The sequence below is a fragment of the Hippopotamus amphibius genome, chromosome 4 (assembly GCF_030028045.1).
Source record: "Hippopotamus amphibius kiboko isolate mHipAmp2 chromosome 4, mHipAmp2.hap2, whole genome shotgun sequence".
In the NCBI taxonomy this organism is placed as follows: Eukaryota; Metazoa; Chordata; class Mammalia; order Artiodactyla; family Hippopotamidae; genus Hippopotamus; species Hippopotamus amphibius.
This window is the reverse complement of record NC_080189.1, coordinates 150,934,867-150,953,615: the sequence shown is the minus strand read 5'-3', so window position 1 is coordinate 150,953,615 and position 18,749 is coordinate 150,934,867. Positions and strand designations below refer to the sequence as shown.

Genomic DNA, 18,749 nt, shown 5'->3' with positions numbered 1-18,749 from the left:
TTCCTGTGAGTGGAATGACTTCTGAAGGAAGCACCACAGCAAACACACGGAGCTTTAGTTCCGAGGTTGAGCAGAAGCTTTTCTCACAACTGGCAAGAGTCTTTAAGGTGGGGCTTGTCTGCAGGAGATATAATGTCCTGACATTCAAGCCATCTTCATTTCCAATTGATTGCAGCCATGGTATGGAAGAAAACAGAGTCTTGGGCTCTGGCCTGGGTTCAAGTGCTTCTCAGCCACTGACTGGCAATTTTCTCAATCATAAAATGGGGCTAATTAGTAACAGAATTGACTCAGAGGCTTGTGGTGTATAAAATGAGATATGTCGAAAGTGGAGCATGGCTAAATGCCCAATAAGTGGTAGCTGTTTATGAAAGCATTGTTGCTGCTGGATTCTTTTCTCACTATGCATGACTTCAGGTAGCTGATAGAAGCTCTGTAAGCCTCAGTTTCCTCATCTGAGAAGTGGGCTCAATGTGGATTGAGATGCTGTGCAAGCACTTAGCACACTCTCTGGAATGATGCAGATACTTAATAGATGTCAGTTTTCTTAACCCTCCCATCATCTTTGTCTGTCTGTTGGCTCATGACTGAAATTCCTTCATAATAATTTCCATTCCAGAGGTATCTTGTTGACAAGTACTATCATAGGGAACTGATTTTTTAAAACCATCCTTTAAAATTTCCTCCTTAAGGTGGAAAGAAGGAAAAAGCAGATGGGTATTGGGTTCCTGGAGAAACACCCAGGAAAGGGAACAGGGGAGCAGAGACTGGCAAAGATCAGCATCGTGTCTTCCACCATGCTCCACAGGGTGGATCTTGTCAGCTATACACCCTCCTGTCCAAACTGCTCAGCCTCAAGGATCAGGAAACTCTGCCCTACAACTTGTAAGAACCCAGGAATCCAAGCTGTAATGAACCTTGGAGGTAGGGAGAGTACGAAATTTTGATAACCATTGTTTATGCAGTAGGTGGCTCTCCATATTTGGAGCCTGTCTCCACCACCTGTGAACTTCACTCTTACAAACCCAGAGCACACTAGCGTCCCTCTAGGCTATTCTGGTTAAACCCCAACACTCAAGGCTGTAAAAGTTTCCCTCCATGTGCCCCTTTAGTCTTCCTGCATCAGAGATCTGGAGTCACACCCACATCAAGAACAGTAGTTTGATGATTAATTAGGCACACATGTGGCACTAGGGCCTCACAATGCCCTGTGAGACATTTGCTACTTTCTTTTCGGTTTTTGCCATCAAGAAGCCAGTTGCTTCTTAATGACTATCAAATAGTCTTATTAGTCCTCACACTGTGGGCTACTGCCAGGTGGGGTGGGTGAGGAGAGCTTAGGGCCCCTGCACACCTGGGGGGCTGGAGCTGCCACCAGGGGGCGCCCGCCTGCGGAGAGCGTTGACGGAGGCGCCGCCAGGGAAGAGCGGCGCCTCGGCAGAGAAGCACAGGACCCCTCCCCGCGCTCCCTCTCCACCCCCCACGCTTCCTTGCAGTAGGTGAGTTTGAGGAGGTTCCTGGGATCTTGCTCCAGGGCGAGAGGCCCTCCCAGCCAGCCCTTGAGAGATGGGAACCCACACCCCCCACCTCCCGCCCTTCCCGCGAGGTTTTGCCTCTCCCGGGGCACTAGGCTGCACCTGCCGTTGGGGAGTGGGCAAATCCAACGCCTCTCTAGTTTCCCCCTAGATGCTTAAAGAGTCAGGCTTCTCTCTTTGAACGCCAAAGCATCCTTCTCCTCTGAGACTCACGTGGCTCAGGGTCTGGGGAGCCGACCCCCAAAGCGTGGCCCCCAGCCGGGCAGCAGCAGTTTCAGCGTCACCCCGGACCCAGTTAGGAAGGCACATTCTCATGTCGCGCCCCAGACTTCCCAGATCCAAGCCCGGGGGAGGGGCGCCGTCTGCGCTTTGCAGCCCCCGCGGGTGGCTGTGAGGCGCTCGACGGGGACAGCCCCTGCGCTGGGGCTTCCTCCTTCGCTCCGGTGAGTGTGGGTCGCCAGGCGGGGAGTCCGGGCGATCTCCCGGCGGCTGGCGAGGCGGTCACGTGGGCTCTTGGCTTCTTTCCGCCCCCGCCCCTCGCGTCTTTAAAGGGAAGGCGGGGCTCCTCGGTAAGTTGTGGTCTCTGCAGTGTCTCCGGCTCCTGGACCTTCCGACTCCCGCTCCCTCACCGCTGCTGCTAGGCGCGCGGGAGCGCGGAGGCTGCGAGAGACGCCTCTGGAAACTTGTAGGGCAGAGAGGAGGCGGCGGGAGCCCGACCAGGGCGGGACCATCCTGGGCTGCGACTGGCCTCCGGGGCTGCGGGCGAAGGCTGGCGTTGGGGTCCAGGCAGCGCGGGGCGCGCCGCGTCTCCGCAGCCGGGGCCGCGGCCGGTGCGGGGCCAGGACTAGTCTGGGGAAAGCACGTGCGGCGTTTTAGCGATTGCTAGGCCGGTGAGTGCCCCTTCGCTCAAGGTGCGGTTTGTCTGCTTTTCTGTTTGAAATACAGAAATACTGGAAACAGAAACTCCATGTTCTGACTAGATATTTTCACTCAGGACGCTGGCAAGTTAACTAATTAGTTTGTGCCTGTAAGCTCCGGGTTGATTGTGCTAATATACATGGTTTTTAAAAGGAAAAACTGTTTTCACTACGCATCTCCCGACAGTGGATGAGACGGTGACAGTAGGAAAGTTGACCAGGGCACTTCATGCTTGAGTTTTGTGGGCCTGGGAAGGTGTACATGTATCAGGCAGGTGACTGGTATTTTTAAATGTATTAACTTGCAAACCTTAGTCACATCAGAAAGCAGAGTTACTTCTTCCCTGGAAGGATTGAGCAAGATTGAGATCATCTGGGCTGTTTTATTTGCTGAAGAGGATCCCAGCCGCTGTTCTCTTAACCCGTTGTTTTCCCGTTTCTGCCTAATTGATATTGGATATAAAATTAAGGGAATATTATTTTTGTGAAAAACAAAACTTTGGATTTGGGTGAGTTTCTATTTAGGAAAAGAAGGTTGACTCAATTTTACTAGCTTTTTAAAAAGGAACTTTGCTTTGGTGTGGTACACAACTCTTGAGAGACTTTGTTTTATTTGTTAGATTTCTAGTATTTACATGGGCATTCCATTAGGGATTTTAATTTTTATTCTAAGTTTCTAAACTCATAGTGGCAGTTTTCCTTTGTGTGGGGGAAAAGATGTTTGCTATTTAAAAAGCAAACACGTGGAAAGAAAGATTTGTGCCGTAAGTATTGTAAAAAGTAAATGTGCTGTGACTGTGAAAAGCATGTTACACTTATTCTTTGGCTCCTAATTTTTCCTGCAGAAAATCTATTTCTTCATACATTCTAGAAGGGGAAATGTTAGGATCTGTTTATCAACAGATGTTGAAGCATAAGCCTTAGGATTCCATTTTATGTTCAAGCATTTTCTTTCACTTGAATTACTGAAACATTCTTATTTCAAAAGTCGCCAGTCTCCTGTAACATTTAAGACATATAAGTCTCTGAAGGCAATTAAAAACACATTTAGGACATCTTTCATAGTGGTTCTGAGGGATGTGAATGAATCTAATCACAATTTACATTTCTCAATTTATTTATAATATGGAATATGTAAGATTTAGTAGTAAATTCAACCTTTGAAAATATAATTAGCATTTAATAGATATTGATATGTCCATTTTAAAGAGTATTACACTACAATTTTCCATGAATGTGTATCCAACAGGTAATGATTCAACATACACCTTGTGATAATTTTAACTCGTTTTGAATCATTTTACATAGTATCTGTAAATAATAAAATAATTATATAGATTACTGAAGGCTGAACTTGAACCATTTATTGGTAAAATTAATTATGTCTAGAACCTTTGAGAAATGTATACTTGACTTTTAGACTTCATTCAGTGCCTAGCACACCGTTTTAGACGTAATAGCATTTTTGAAAAGTCAAACTTATTGCAGTATAATTTACATAGAGTAAAATCTAGCCTCTTCAGTTATATCACTATGAATTCTGACAGTTGCACACAGTCTATAATCCTCCCTGATTAGGATGTGGAACAGTTCGGCACCCCCAGAAGTCCTATTTTAGTCGACCCTCTACACTCAATGCCAACCCCTGGAAGTCACTATCTCTTTGCTGATTATATAGTTTTGCTCTTCAGTATATTCTTAGAAATAATTGTCTTCCTTCCCTTTTCTGAAAAGAAAATCTCAGTTCCCCTCCTTTTTTGGGATGAGCCAGGTTGTGGTATTTTTGTTTTAATTGTATATACTTTGGGATAAATTGAAGCAAAGACAAAACTATTTTGCAATAGTTTTGGGAAACCAGAGACTTGGACTATGTGTTAAATTCATATTGGGCTAATTGATTTAATTCGTAGCAAATTTGGATCCCATTGTGGTATAAACCTTTGGTTACAGTGTACATCATTAGTTATCCCAAAATGAAAGACAAGGCCTTTTAAAAAATATTTGTTATTTATGTAACATTAGTAGAATATATGGTTCCTTTATAAACTTGGCATTTAAGAGATACTTTTATTATATTGAGATTAAGAAAGTTATCTGAAATTACATATTTTCAAATAGTGAAAAGCATAAGAACAATTGAAAATGACAACTTGTAGACATTTAAAGTAAAATATAGAGTGATTGTGACTAAAGTTAAAATAACTCTCCTTAATAGGAGCTAAGGTCTGTGCCCAATTTATTTGTAGATGTCAGTTTTTTTATTTCTGTGCCCATGTTTTGAAATCTAGATTTTCCTGTAGGACATAGATGTAAAATCTTTTATAAACCAATATTTTGTACTGTTTAATACATTATTCAGTTCAGTAAACAGGAGCCTGTTATTGCTAGGCACTCCTAATGAAGATATGTCAGACTGATGTCGTTTTCCTTTTATCTTTGTGGTATGGAAAACAAGAGCCTGTCTTTTAAAGACATACACAACTTACCTTTCAGGGAACTACAGTGGCAGTAGCTAGGATATGCAGAGTGGCAGGTTTATGAGGCACCAGCAAACCAGATAGTTGGCATTTCTAGCTGGAACAGTCATAGCTCGATAGTAATTAAGGGCTTAAGGAAGGGAATCTTTGTGCAGGTGTACTTGACAGAGGACAGAAGGATGAGGGTCACCTGGAAAGACAAATTACTGGACTCATATATATATTTCCTCAAAGCAAGACTGCAAAGTTTTGTTGGAAATGTTTTGTGTTGCACTGTCAAACCCCGAACTGGCAGGAGAGTTGAATGTGTTCATTTTTTCTCATTGGTCATATCCTTTTGAATCTCTTCACCCACAACTCTCCCCCTTCCTGCCCCAAATGCATATTTGAATCTGGTTCTGTTTCCTAAAAGTGGAGCATTGTCTCTGGCTCTGTATTGGGAAGGAGCAGAGACTTGCTGATGAAAGAGAAGATTGATGGGCTTCCCCTCCACACCCCTGCCTTAGAATGTGATAACCCTGGGGCTGAGGCTTTGTCCTCTTCCCATATTCAAGTCCTCAAAGTTCTATTTGCTATCCAGCTCATAGGCTACTAGGGGAATTAGTTTTCTCATTTTGGAAAATATATGTACATGTTCTTAAGAGTTGCATGTGAGTCAGTTATTAATGGTTAGTTCCATGATGATTTTGGAGTGCTTTTTCTTTATTTCTAATTAATATTAAACTCATTGAGAGCCTTAATATTTTTCTTTGGAAAAGGTACATTTAAGGCTAATGATTGGCAGATAGCCACTTATACACATCAAGGACGCTTGATACTTAAGGCATATTTTTATCTTTTCCATGAAATTCCTTCTATTGTCTGCTTTGTGAATGTGAATTTATGACTTCTGGGGGGCACACAGATGTGGGGTTCTGGAACTGAATGCTTGGGGAAGTGTGATGGGCAGGCTTGAGAATACAACATAGGAGAATGTGGCATTTTGTGTTCCACACAGACTACTAGCAGCTCAGCTTTTTGGACAGTGGTGATGGATTGTCAAGGAGAAGTTAAGCGAGTAAAATTAGGAGGCAGAAATCTTCAGGGTGGCCATAAAGGCATCTTAACCTAAATTGTCTAGAAATCCTGCCTAACACTCTAAGCATATTCGGTGGCATGCCGATAGACTGACTTCCTCCTCTTGGAGATGTAAGTTTCCTCGCAGAATGTTTTCATGTACATCATTTCACTTCAACCGCTAAGCACTGTGAAAAAGGGGAACCCATCTTAGGTCCCCATTTCTCCTGAAGGAGACCCAGGAACTCAGGAAGTTTACATGATTTGTCTAAGATCACCTGGTCTTCAGGCAGAGCTGGGCCTGGGACCCGGTGTACTGCTCTGTCCACTGGGCAAGAACATACATAAAAACAGGCCTAGTGGTGACTGCTTTCTGATTTAACTAGATTTGATAGGCACTTTGATAAAAATCAGTCTACTCTTTATAGTGTCTTTCTGCCATTTCTAGGGCATGCCTTTTTCTTCCCCAAGGAATCACTGTCAATATTTGGAATTTTAAAAACTTTTTTTTCTTTTTTTGAGTTTAAGAGCCATAATGTATCCCCCAGCCAGTACATTAGAACACTATGTATAATCCCATGTGTACAAAAAGCTTTCCCACTGGACACAGATGTGACCCAAGAGGGCTCCATACAGGTGTGTGTGCTGGAGGGGGTGTGAGGAGACATCTTTGGGCAGAAGACAAGGGCTGTTCATCATGAAGGATATGGGCCAACTATTTTAGGCTATGGTGAGTAATTAAAGAAAATTGGCATGCAAAGCAATGATTAATTCTTAGAATCAGTATGTCGGGGTACATGTTCTTTTGTTGGCCAGGTGAAATTCCATGCCTGCCAAGCCCAACAATTAAACTGTTTAGAGACTTTTTCCCTATTATATCAGAGATTGTGGTCACAGAGGCAATGCTTGGGTGTTCAAACGAATGTGTTGGGAAAATCTGTAGTACAATGTTGAAGAAGTTTATTCTTTTTGGAATTCTTTCCGTCAGTCAGTTTATAATCCCTGTTTTAGAGCAGAAGTACTTAAATAACTACAGGTTGTTTATTCACTTTTCTATGCCTCCAGCGGAGAAGGCTTTCCTTTTGCTACCTGTTCTCTTGGCTCCCAGGTCTACTGCAGTGAATTAAGTTCATCACTCCTTGTTGTGTCTTTGCTTAAAAAGGAAAAACCCTTTGTATTGGCTACCAAGTTATTAGTTGCCCAAGACTCCATTGACAAACCGTTGTCATGTGAATCTGGATAATTTAAAAGATATCCAACCAAAAAATGGTATATCCTCTTAAGCACTGTCCAGCATCCAGTTCTCTCACAGTAATTATCATGGTACTGGGGATGTGTGGAAATTCTAGAGAACTTGGTGTATATGTGTGAAATCTGTATTTTCTAAGCAAAGTCACTGTGGTACCTGATTGATTGCCTGGATGCATCCTGGCATTTGCCACTTGGTGGCATGTGTATGACAGGTCATTGCAGCATTTCTGGGCTGAGAATGCACATTTCAGTTGTAGGTGAAAGTGAGAAGTCATCTTCATTTTAAATGGTGTTTTTCCTTTCCAACTGGATAATTGGGAGTTTTATTTCAAGTCCATGAATTTCCAGATTGGTTGTACAACAGTGAAAATGTGTTTAACACTACTGAACTGTACACAGGGAAGTGGCTAAGATGGTAAACTTTGTTATGTGTATTTTACTACAACTTTTTAAAAAAGTTTGGAAATTGCTAGTTTTGACAATAGTTAGAATTATATGCTTTATCCTGCATATTTTCTGTTAGGAATTAGGGATATGTTGATTGGGAATCCAAGTAGTTAAAATGTGGAATCCTGAGCTCATGATTAATAAATGGACATAGTTGTGTTTTGTTTTTTTTTTAACTTCCTTGATCCTGTATTCATCTCCCACTACCATTCTCTCTCCTGTCCCTTGTGGTCAATCAATGTTGATTGGAAGTGGTAGCACCTTTGTGTTAGTTCCTTGTTATTTTAGCTGGTCTGCCTGCCTCCTTTACTGGGCATAGTGGCTCCCTGAAGGCAGTGTGCATGTCTTGAGACTCCTTTAGATCCCCTGTCTCAGCTCAGTACCATGCCTACTGAAAGTGCTCCATCTTTGATTAATACTCTTTACTGGGTAAAATCATATATTTTCAACACATTTTTTTCATATTTTTTTCCTTACAACAAATATTTATAGCATTGTAGTGGGAGGTTGAATAAAATATAGTGTGTGCCTTCAAGGAGCTTAAAATCTAATTGTACTTCTTACTCTCCTACCCCCTTTACCATTTCCAAGAAGGATTCAATGTAGTTCTTCTCTAATAAGGAAGATTAAATTAAGGCAGGTTTTCTATAGGAAAATAGCAGGAGATTAGAGTGGAATGATGAGTTGCTGCAACATAGTGGAATGCCTTGAACGTTGAAAGAGCATGACTTATTAAGAGTCTGGTGGGAAGCAGGGGGCTGATCAGAGCTGGGTTAAGAATGTTAATCTGGCCGCTCTGTGGCCCTGGAAAAAGAGCTAACAGGAGGCAAAGAGCAGTAAGGAGCCTATTTAAGATGCACAGATAAGAAGTAAAAAGAGCTTGTTCAAATGTTGGCAAGAGACCTAACATGGGGAAAGGCACCACGGAGAGAAAAACCCAGTGTGCCTTGGTGATGAAAGGTAGCTGGACAAAGGGGAGAAGTCAGAGATCGCCATAATGGCCTTTGTCATGAATGCAAATAGGAAATGAGCAGTTTAGGGGAGGAAAATGATGAATTATGCCTTGGATATTGTATTAATTACCTAGTGCCCTGTAACAAATTATCATAGAATTTAGCAGCTTAAAACAATAGACATACTACCTCACAGTTTCTGAGAGGAATCCAGAACGAGTCTAGCTAGATGTCGGCCAGGGCTCCAGTCATCTGAAAACTAGACTGAGGCTAGAGGATCTGTTCCCAAAATCTCTCTTTGTGGTTCCTTGCTTGCTGCTGGCAGGAGGCCACCACAGGGCTACTTGAGTGTCCTCACAATATGGCAGTTGACTTTCCCCAGAGCGAGTGATTCAAGAGAGCAAGCCAGGAAGAGGCTGCAGTGCCTTTTATAACCTAGTCATGGAAGTACATGCCATCCCTTCTGCCATGATTTATTCATTAGAAGGGAGTCACTATACCTATCCTCCCCCATACTCAAGGGGAGGCACCGCCTTTTGAAGGGAGGAGTATTGAAGAATTTGTGGACGTTTTTAAAAGCCATCATAGATATATTGTGTTTTGAGGACAAAAGGAATCGGGAGCTTTAGAGAGCCGAGTCGCCTGCATATGGAAGTAGGTGACAGCTGGAGCTGAAGATATTGAAGATGGAGAACTTCTCTGGGCTGGTTTCTTATAATGATCTCTCTCAACCGGTCTCATTACTTATGGTCATTGTTCCCTTCCCCAAATTATATTATTCCATATATTTTAACTTTTTTAAAAAAAAGTTTCCATTTTAAATTTATTGTATTATTTTTTCTCCAAAATTTATCACGAAAAATTTCAGTTACAGAAAAGTTGAAAGACTAGTATGATGTCCATATGTTCACCATCTAGATTCATTAACTGCTAACATTTTGACTTATTTGCTGTATGTATCTATCTACGTGTCTATCCATCCATCCGAATATTTTTCTGAACTGTTCATTAAATGGCATTCTGTGGTAAAGAAGGGTTTTCCCTCTACCTTGGGATAAACTACAGGTCCTTTTAAAAAGACAGAGTACAGGTTTAATTTACAGAGCGAGGAACTGATGTAACAATCACTTGCAATGGTAGCAGATGATTCTCTTTTTCTGAATATCATTATAGACTCATAGTCCAAAGGGTAAAAAACATTTCATTTTGGTATTTATTGCCAAATACCCATGGAAGTTGTGCCATTTTGCACTCTCATCAGCAATGTAGGAGCAAGTCCATGTTTTTTCTATCACCTTGCCAAGAGTTTGTTGTCAAACATTTGACTTTTTGGCAAATGTAAGTGAAGAGTGGTGTCTTGGTGTAATTTAGTTTGTATCTCTTTATTGGACAAGGTTGAACATATTTTTATGTGTTTTAAGAGCCACTTGCCTTCCTTTTCCTGTGTTTGTGTTTTTTGCCTATATTTCTAATGAATTTCTGGGTTTTTTCCCATCTTAATTTAGGAGTTCTGTCTATATACCAGGGATATTAGCCCTTTGTTTCTAATATAAGTTGGGAGTATTTTTTTTTCCAATTTGTCGTTACTCTTTTGACTTATGTGTGGTGTTTTTATGATATGCAAATATTTACTTTCAGGAGTTTATGTACTTTTATGCACATTTTGAAATTGCATCTGGATTTTGGGTAAGAGTTAAGAAGATTTTCCCCACACCTATGTTATAATGGGATCTATCTACATTTGCTTCTGGTACCTGTGCAGCCCCCTGTCCCTCCCCCATTCCTGTCTTACCCCTTCTTCCCTCCTCCTCCCTCTCCTTCCTCTTTCCAATTCTCTCTTAACACTTGGGTTTTCTACATTTGACATTTATTCTGGTATACATTCTTTTTCCAATGATAATTCTGGTGTCCAATGTTTTCCTAGCGATTTGAGGTACCACCTTTATCATATGACAAATTTCCAAAAACTTTTGAGTTTTTGAATTTGCTGTTTTGGGATTTCCTATTCTATTGCATAGCAGTCTGGGTCCAATCAGGAGATAGAAAGTACACAGTAGGTTCAACAGGGGAAATCTAGTATAAGAATTACCAACTATGATGAGAGATTAAGTATAAGATATAAGAAACTCTACTTGGCACCTTGGAGCTTGAGGTAGAATACCCAGAGAAGGACAAACTTGGGGGGTTCATACCTCCTTGGAAAAGATGGTTTGGCCACTAATTAGCAGAAATGTTCACTAGTTTAGCTGGACAGAAGTGGTCTGGAGTTGCAGGTAGGGAGCAGGCGGTCAGCAGCTGGTGGTGTGGGCGTGCCCTGGGAGTCCAGGTGCCCTCAGGGGCAGAAGGGCTTCAGAGTGTGCATGTGCTGATGATGAAGCTTGCACAAGGAACAACTTCGCTGTAACTCCTCAGGCCATCGTCTGAACAGGTGATTGCAGAAAGGTTCTCGCCATGCCAGGGCTACAGGCTTGCAGTGGGACCTCATTCTGGACTCATGGCTGGTACAGGCTCCCCTGGATGTTCTCATACCCACACTGCCAGCCTCTGCCCCTGCCAGAAATCACAGTGGCCTCTTCCTCCTGCAGTGTCCCTGCAGCGCCCTCTACTGAGAAAGCTTTGCACTGGGCTTGGTTTAAGTGCTTAAAGGAATTCCATTGGCATAGAACATATATTGAAAAGTATATTAGGTGAGAGGCAATAAATTGATCATTGACACAGGTACATTGGCCTATCTATTCCTTTTTTATTATTGGCTATTCATAGTGTGTCTGAAGATCTGTTATTGCTAGTTCTGCTCTTTGCTCTTTCAGGGTTTTCCTGGTTATTTTTGTTTATTTTTCTATAAGAATTTAAAAATGAACTTTAGTTCAAAAAAAAAAAAAACAAACTGGTTGGCGTGGCATTTTAATTTCCTTTTAAATTTTTAACATATTTATTTATTTATTTATTTATTTATTTATTTATTTATTGCTGTGCTGTGTGGCTTGTGGGATCTCAGTTCCTGACCAGGGGTTGAACCTAGGCCACAGTAGTAAATGTCCACAGTCCTAACCACTAGGCAACTATGGAACTCCCTGTGTTTTTTAATTTTTAAAAACATTTTGTATTAAATTCTCATGGTAAAAAAATTCTCATGGTTGACAACAAAAGCATTATGGAAGTGAATGAAGCAGAAAATGAGTTCCATGCCTTACATTCCTACCCCTCTGAGGTTAATATTTTTGTGTATATTTTTCAGGATGTATTTCTAGGCCCATTTGTGTGTGTGTGCGTGTGTTTTTAATAAAAATGTCAACCTTTTTAATAGTATGCTTGTACCTGTAACTTAGAAATGTCTTTTTTTTTTTTCTTTACAGCCATACCTGTCCATGGCTCTTTGAGAACATTATAATGTCCCTTTGTGCCTCTTCTCACAAGGAGTTTTCCTAGCTGTTACCTATTCAAGATATGGATATCAAAAACTCACCATCTAGCCTTAACTCTCCTGTCTCCTACAACTGCAGTCAATCCATCCTACCCCTGGAGCCAGGCCCCATATATATACCTTCCTCCTATGTGGAGAGCTGCCATGAACATTCAGCCATGACATTCTATAGCCCTGCTGTGATGAATTACAGTGTTCCCAGTAACTTGGAAGGTGGGCCTGGTCGACAGGCCACAAGCCCAAATGTATTGTGGCCAACTCCTGGACACCTCTCTCCTTTAGCCATCCATTGCCAGTCATCACTTCTGTATGCAGAACCTCAAAAGAGTCCTTGGTGTGAAACAAGATCATTAGAACACACCTTACCTGCGAACAGGTAAATCCAGTCTTCATTCTGAATTGTAGTTCATGGCCATTATTCAGATTGCTTTACAATTTAGTGAGAAGAAGTATGTGTGTTATACAAGGCCTTCATTATCTCATAGATCAGATAGAGCACCTAAAATATCTGATACCCCAAGTTCTAGAATTCTGAATTCTAAAATATCTATTCTGATATTCTAGTTCTTACTAAAAAGTTGAGCGTACAGATCTGTGTTTTGGGGAAGAATTTACTATCGTGACTATTGTCTTTAGAAAATGAAGACTTAAATCACTTTCTTCTTGATGAAGTGATTTGGGTTTGAGAAAGAAATTTTTACTTTACTTTCAAGTTAGATCCTTCTTATCTTGCAGTGAAATCACAATTTAGTGTTCATGACAAATTGTGTCCAAGATAAAAAGTAACTGTTAGTATTACAACTTAATGAAATACTAGATAGGTGAAGCCTGAAAAGACAGACAGACATTGGTACAAGCTTTTAAACAATGAACTAAAATAATATTTTATAAAGATTGACAGGAAACTATTTAAATGTGGACTTTAGTTGAACTTAAACTCTAAGTGCAAGATAATATAATGGATTATTTTCATTCAATTTGTAATTTTTTTCTTTTTTGGCCACGCTGTGTGGCTTGTGGGATCTTAGTTTCCTGACTAGGGATCAAATCCAGATCTTTTTAATGATAATTATGGCTATGGAGGGCAGAGGTAATACAGGAAGAAGCATGAGGGGGAGATAAATTTCCAAAGCAACCTAAGTTTAAATTACAGCATATTTGATATTGAAACATATTACTTTCAAATATTGTGAAACTTTGAGAAAGCTGTATTACACAGTAATTTTGTTTCTTTTTTAAAAAAAACTTTTCATTTGTTGGTAAAAGAATATGAAAATTGTAGATTTCTTTTTATTTTTTAATTTTTATTTTTTAATTTTTATGTCTATTGGATTATAGTTGCTTTACAATGTTGTGTTAGTTTCTGCTGTACAACAGAGTGAATCAGCTATATGTATGCTTTCTCATTCAGTATTTAAAGGAAGAAATATTTTGTTTCTGAGCACAAGTTCTAATCAGAGTTCTGATAGTATCTGCGTAAATTAAACCACAGTATAATTACCTTAACTTATAAATCAGTCATACCTCTACCATTTCCTTTACAAGAGAAACATGCCATAGCAAAATCAGGAACTAACCAGGTGTTTTTGGTGCCTGCTGATGCTCCCTGGTGGGCTTTCCCTTCCTCTGTGGAAGCCCGGCCCTCCCTCCACTAGCGTTGAACACCTGCTTCCTCCAGAGCCTTCAGAAAGGACAGGCACGTGTTCACGCTCTTCTTTCTTCTTTCTTCTCTTTTCTCTCTCCCCGTTTCTTCTCCCCACCATTCCCACCCGGATTCGATCTGGTCACATTACACTCAGAGTCGCACACCCTGATGGCTACAGCTGGCCATCCGTGGTTACTGGTGCTCACCAGTGCTGCATGGATGGGCATAAACCTAACCACTTACAGACATCAGTCATCCCAACAGGGTGACTCTTCATAGATCTGATATCAGTAACAAAGGTTTTGCAGATTTCTTGGAATATATTTATCATGAAGCCTTGAGAGCAAAGAGATAAATTAGGCAATGTTCATGCTGTTCGTTTTTCTAGAAAGGCCCTGTTTTACCTTTAATGCTCTTTTACAGTGAATGTTTTCTTTGCCCCTAGAGAGACATTGAAAAGGAAGACTAGTGGAAGCAGTTGTGCCATCCCTGTTACTAGTCCAAGTTCAAAGAGGGATGCCCACTTGTGTGCTGTCTGCAGCGATCATGCATCGGGATATCACTATGGAGTCTGGTCGTGTGAAGGATGTAAGGCCTTTTTTAAAAGAAGCATTCAAGGTACAAGAGTATTGTTAGCTGCTTCTTTAGTTTTCCACTTTTGCTTTTAAACAAGTTTGCAGATGACCTGGCAGAAATTTCTCCTCTGGCCTGCTTGGTACACAAAGTACCTGATGAGTGCTTCAGAGGAGTGTGTGTGTTTGGGGTGGGGTGGAATGTTTCAAGTGTAGAGTACTTTATTTTTCATTGCAGATCTCTACCCCAGAACCCAAATGGATCTCACCCCATCATCACCCATTGCCTTCTTCTTGGGAGAAGACATCTGCTTACAACCCTCATGAAGATAAAGCTTGGAAAAAAAGGGTGTGCTCATTAGGAACTGCAAAAATTGTTTCTTCCTTTGACTTAAATTTACTGTCTGGCATACGTAACAGTCATGATGGCTGGCTCCTGAGGAAGAGAGTATATATATATGTTTTATGGAAATGATCAGAAGTCACTAGTTCAACTCCAGTGGTCTTTGAGAATTTATCTAGAGGCATGTCTTGCCATGAACTAGTGGAACCTCCTTCACAATCCCGTTTTCTGGTCTGGGTTTAGACTATTTCCCTACCCTTCTCCAAATTTCTGCTGGGCTGGGTTTTTGCTTGTTTTAATCACCTTTTTAATCCGTTTCAAATTTTGTGCACCGGGTTTCAAGGCTAGTCAGCCCCTTGTTGCATATGTCCTTGCCAGCCCTGATTTGCTGAAGGCACTTACTTGCTCACTTGGGCTCTTGGCTGTCTCTCTGCCCCTTAACCCTATCCCTCGGCAGCCCTCCTCCCAGGCAGTGTCCTATGTTCCCATCTCATAGCTCCCGTCCCTTTTCTGCCAAAGCCTCAGTGCCTTGTTCTTTTCTGGTTAAGGAAAGCAGCCTTAAAGCAATTCATAGTGTGCGAGTGGCAAACAGCAATTTACTGAGTTAATTCATCCAGTGATAACTCTAGATTAAGAGAGCATTTTACCTCAAGCAGAGAAGCTCATGTAATCTAGAGGGAGGTGAGGCGTAGAATGTAAGTAGATAAGGAATCACCTTCCTCTGAGTCCCCTGAAATTCACCCTTCATAGATGACTACCCGTTTACCCTGGACTCTCTACTTAGTAGCTCTGTGACTTTAATTCCCAGCCTGTTTCCTCATCTGTGAAATGGAGATACTCACAGAGTTGCTCTAAAAATGAAACGAGGTTGCTTATGTGAAAATATTTGGTCAATTGTAAACATCCTGCAAATTCAAGTTATTCTAGTTTTTCTTTTAACTCTTCAGTTTTCAGATATCAACGTTGTTTCTTTCTTTCTTGTATTTCTCTTCTAATCCTAATCTCATTTAAACTTACCTCCTCTAAAATCTTCATAGTTAGGTGGATGAGGGCCCTCTGCCGTTTCCAAACTTTTCTTATCAAAGGGAAGAACAACACAGGTCAAGGAAGCTGATGTCATCAGATACCATCAAAACGTAAATCATGGTTGCTCATTTTTGCTTTTACAGACGCAGAGCTTTTCATTCCACTTTCATCATATTCAGTGCTTAAAGTTTTTTATTTGTGATCATTGTGCTGGTAAGATTATAAGGCCAAGTCCAGTTTCCTGCGACATAGGATGAGAACAATTCAGATTTTGTGAAGCTCAGAACCAAACTCTTAATATGATGACAATTCTCTATCTCGTTGAGGTTCTAGAATTTTATCTCCTAAGGAAATTTTGACCCAAAACAACTAACTACATCCTCAAAAAAGAGAATTCTTCTTATTTGCTGTTTGGGAAAAATCTCTGCATGGAATATCTTTCATGATGATTGTAGCTGAGACTGTAGCTGATAACAATAAAAAGTAAGTTTCCTGTGCTTTCCCCTTGTTATTCCTTCCTACTGCAGCAGCAGAGGAAGTGTTGGGAAAGGGAAAAGGAATGTCACATCCTAAAAATGCAAATGGGAAAAAGCTCGTGCTCTTATGACTGCTTAATGCCTAAGTGATCATTTCTTTGTACTCTTCATATTTTTGGTGCCCTCTGGTATGAATGCATTGCAATAACTGCAAACGGCCACTCAGTTTTTTTGGTATGTTGAATGAAATAAGAATCAAATGTATTTTCATAAATTGTCGATTTTATCCATATTATTTTATTGAATACATCCATTTTCATTGATTTTATTTTTAAATGGGAGCTTAATTTTTTGTTTGAGATACAATGAAATTCCCCTATTTTTCATTTGCATACAATGAAATTCCCCTATTTTAATTTTATAGTTTTACGAATTTTGAAAATGCATGTCGTTTAATTAAGATATGGAGCATTACTATAACCCCAAAATACTCCTTCACGCCCATTGCAGCCAGTTTCACCGCAACCTCCCAGTCTTTGGTGACCCTTGATCAGAAAACTATTTCTGTCCCTGTAGTTTTGCCTTTTCTAGAATATCATATAACTGAATCATAATGTAACCACTTGTGTATGGTTTCTTTCACTTATGATCCTTTCAAGATTTATCTGTTGGATATATTAGTGTTTCATTCCTTTTTGTTACTAATATTCCAGTAGGTGTACCCCGTTTTGTTTATTTGTTCATTTGAGTTTTTTCTAGTTTTGTGCTATTTTAAGTAAAATTGCTATGAACATTTATGCATATCTCTCTGTGTAGTCATATGTTTTTGTTTCTTTTGGGTAAATACTTTTGAGTAAAATGGCTGGTTGTATGATAAGCTCACATATGTTTAGCTTTATAAGAAACTAACAAACTGTTTTCCAAAGTGGTCGAACCATTTTGTATTCTCAGCAGCAACGTATTAGAGTTCCAGTTGTTCCATGTCCTTATCGAAACGTAATATTTTCAGTCTTTTAAAGTTTAGACATTCTGTTGGGTATGTAATTCTATCTCACTGTGGTTTTATTTTGTATTTTCTGATTACTGATGATTTTGAGTATCTTTTCTTGTGTTCATTGATTTTTTCCTATGTATATGGTATATGTTAAGCTCTATATATACTAGTGTTTAGTCTGACTGTTCTGTTGATCTACCTCTTCATTCTTATATAAGTACCACATTATTTTAAGTATTATAGTTTCATAATGAATTTTAATACATGCCAGTATAAATACCTCCTATTTAAAAAATTTCCTGGCTATTTTCTCATGTTTATTTGTCCACAGGAACATTATAATTTTATTCTAATTAATTCTAAGGATGGCCTCCCATCCTTAATGTTAAGAAAGGTGGATATTTTATTCAACCTAAGAATTATTTTGGATCGTAGCTCTGTAATAGTCTTCGCATCAAGAAACATGTTAAGACTCCATTTATTTAGGTCTCTTATAAAATTTTGTTATTCTTTTGATATGTATTTGGCCCATTTCTTTGTGTGATTTCCATAAATTTCATCATTTTGGCTGTTTTATATCCACATGTGATAGTAATGTTACCACTATATTCTACTATGTACTTTCATTTTGGTGTTTATAATAACCTTTTATCGTTGTCGTTTGAAAGTTAAAATGTATTTGACTGCTGCTTATGCATTTTCAACTCTTTGTTTCTTAAGACATTCTAGGCTAAGCTTTAAATGGGGAGTTTGAACAGCCCATAGGTTGTGTAAAAGATTCTTAGCTTCAAGGCATATATTCCATCACTAGCGACTTATTTGGTTTGAACTTAAGAAGGATGTCCTGAGGGAAGAAAACACAAGGTAGATGCCTGCTATTGAGGTGTAAGAGTGCTGGGGAGGGTGTGGGTAATAATTGCCCTATTTTTAAAATAAGAAAACTGCGAGACTGAGCTGATATTAAACTCAGATCTTCTGATTTCAAGTCCAGCGTTGTCTCTTCCCTCCATGCAGTTGGATATGAGTGATAATACGTATTCAATTATTCTCAATAATTTTGCGGAGAGAACAAAGATGACCTTTTATGTTTTGTATTATAAAAAGCACATTTTCCTATATTTTGCCTTTAATTTTGCTTTGAACTTTTCTCTTAGTTCTGTTAGGATGGAGTAGCATGCTTCTCAGACTGTTGCATGGAACAAGAAAGCCGTTTTAATACATGAGGTGGTTGGTGCAGTTCAAGGAGGACTTTTCCTTTTTGCCAGGAATGAAGCGAATTGCCATGACCTTCTTGCATAAGACATTTTCTAGGCAATTTTATTGAGTGTGTTCATATTATTGTGCTTTGTGATCCTTTTTTAAAAGTAAAATGATCTTTTACAATAAACTCTAAGAGAAAAATAAAAACCAACTTCTAGTTGTCCCTTAAATGCTTATTGTTATAAACCTCATTATAAAACCAACAGGATGACATCATGTATAGTTCTTTGAGGTTTTAGAAGATACTTAAAAGATAGCTCCTCTATGGAAAGTACTGTGGGATTACATTTATCTTCTAACTATAAAGCATTGTATTCTCAAGTACAATAGAAAGTTTCTGATTAGAAATATATTTTGGCTTTTAAAACTTATT

At 39.8% G+C, this 18,749-nt stretch overlaps 1 protein-coding gene across 16 annotated transcripts in view; it reads left to right on the top strand.

Annotated features, from left to right (window-relative positions):
• The first annotated feature begins 1,414 nt into the window (after positions 1 to 1,414).
• The window catches only part of ESR2 (estrogen receptor 2), a 69,645-nt gene continuing 52,310 nt past the window's right edge, over positions 1,415 to 18,749 (top strand). For 10 of the 16 annotated variants that reach the window (XR_009053065.1, XR_009053063.1, XR_009053067.1 and 7 more), the window contains exons 1-2: positions 12,055 to 12,436; positions 14,151 to 14,323. Coding sequence is in view for 2 of the 16 variants with exons in the window: in XM_057730437.1 (XP_057586420.1) it covers positions 12,084 to 12,436; positions 14,151 to 14,323 (526 nt within the window). In the remaining 14 variants the exon portion in view is untranslated. Of the gene's footprint in view, positions 1,500 to 2,159; positions 2,426 to 6,414; positions 6,716 to 11,992; positions 12,437 to 14,150; positions 16,130 to 18,749 lie in introns of those variants that run through there. The other 6 variants (XR_009053072.1, XR_009053071.1, XR_009053073.1 and 3 more) reach the window with 6 other exon arrangements.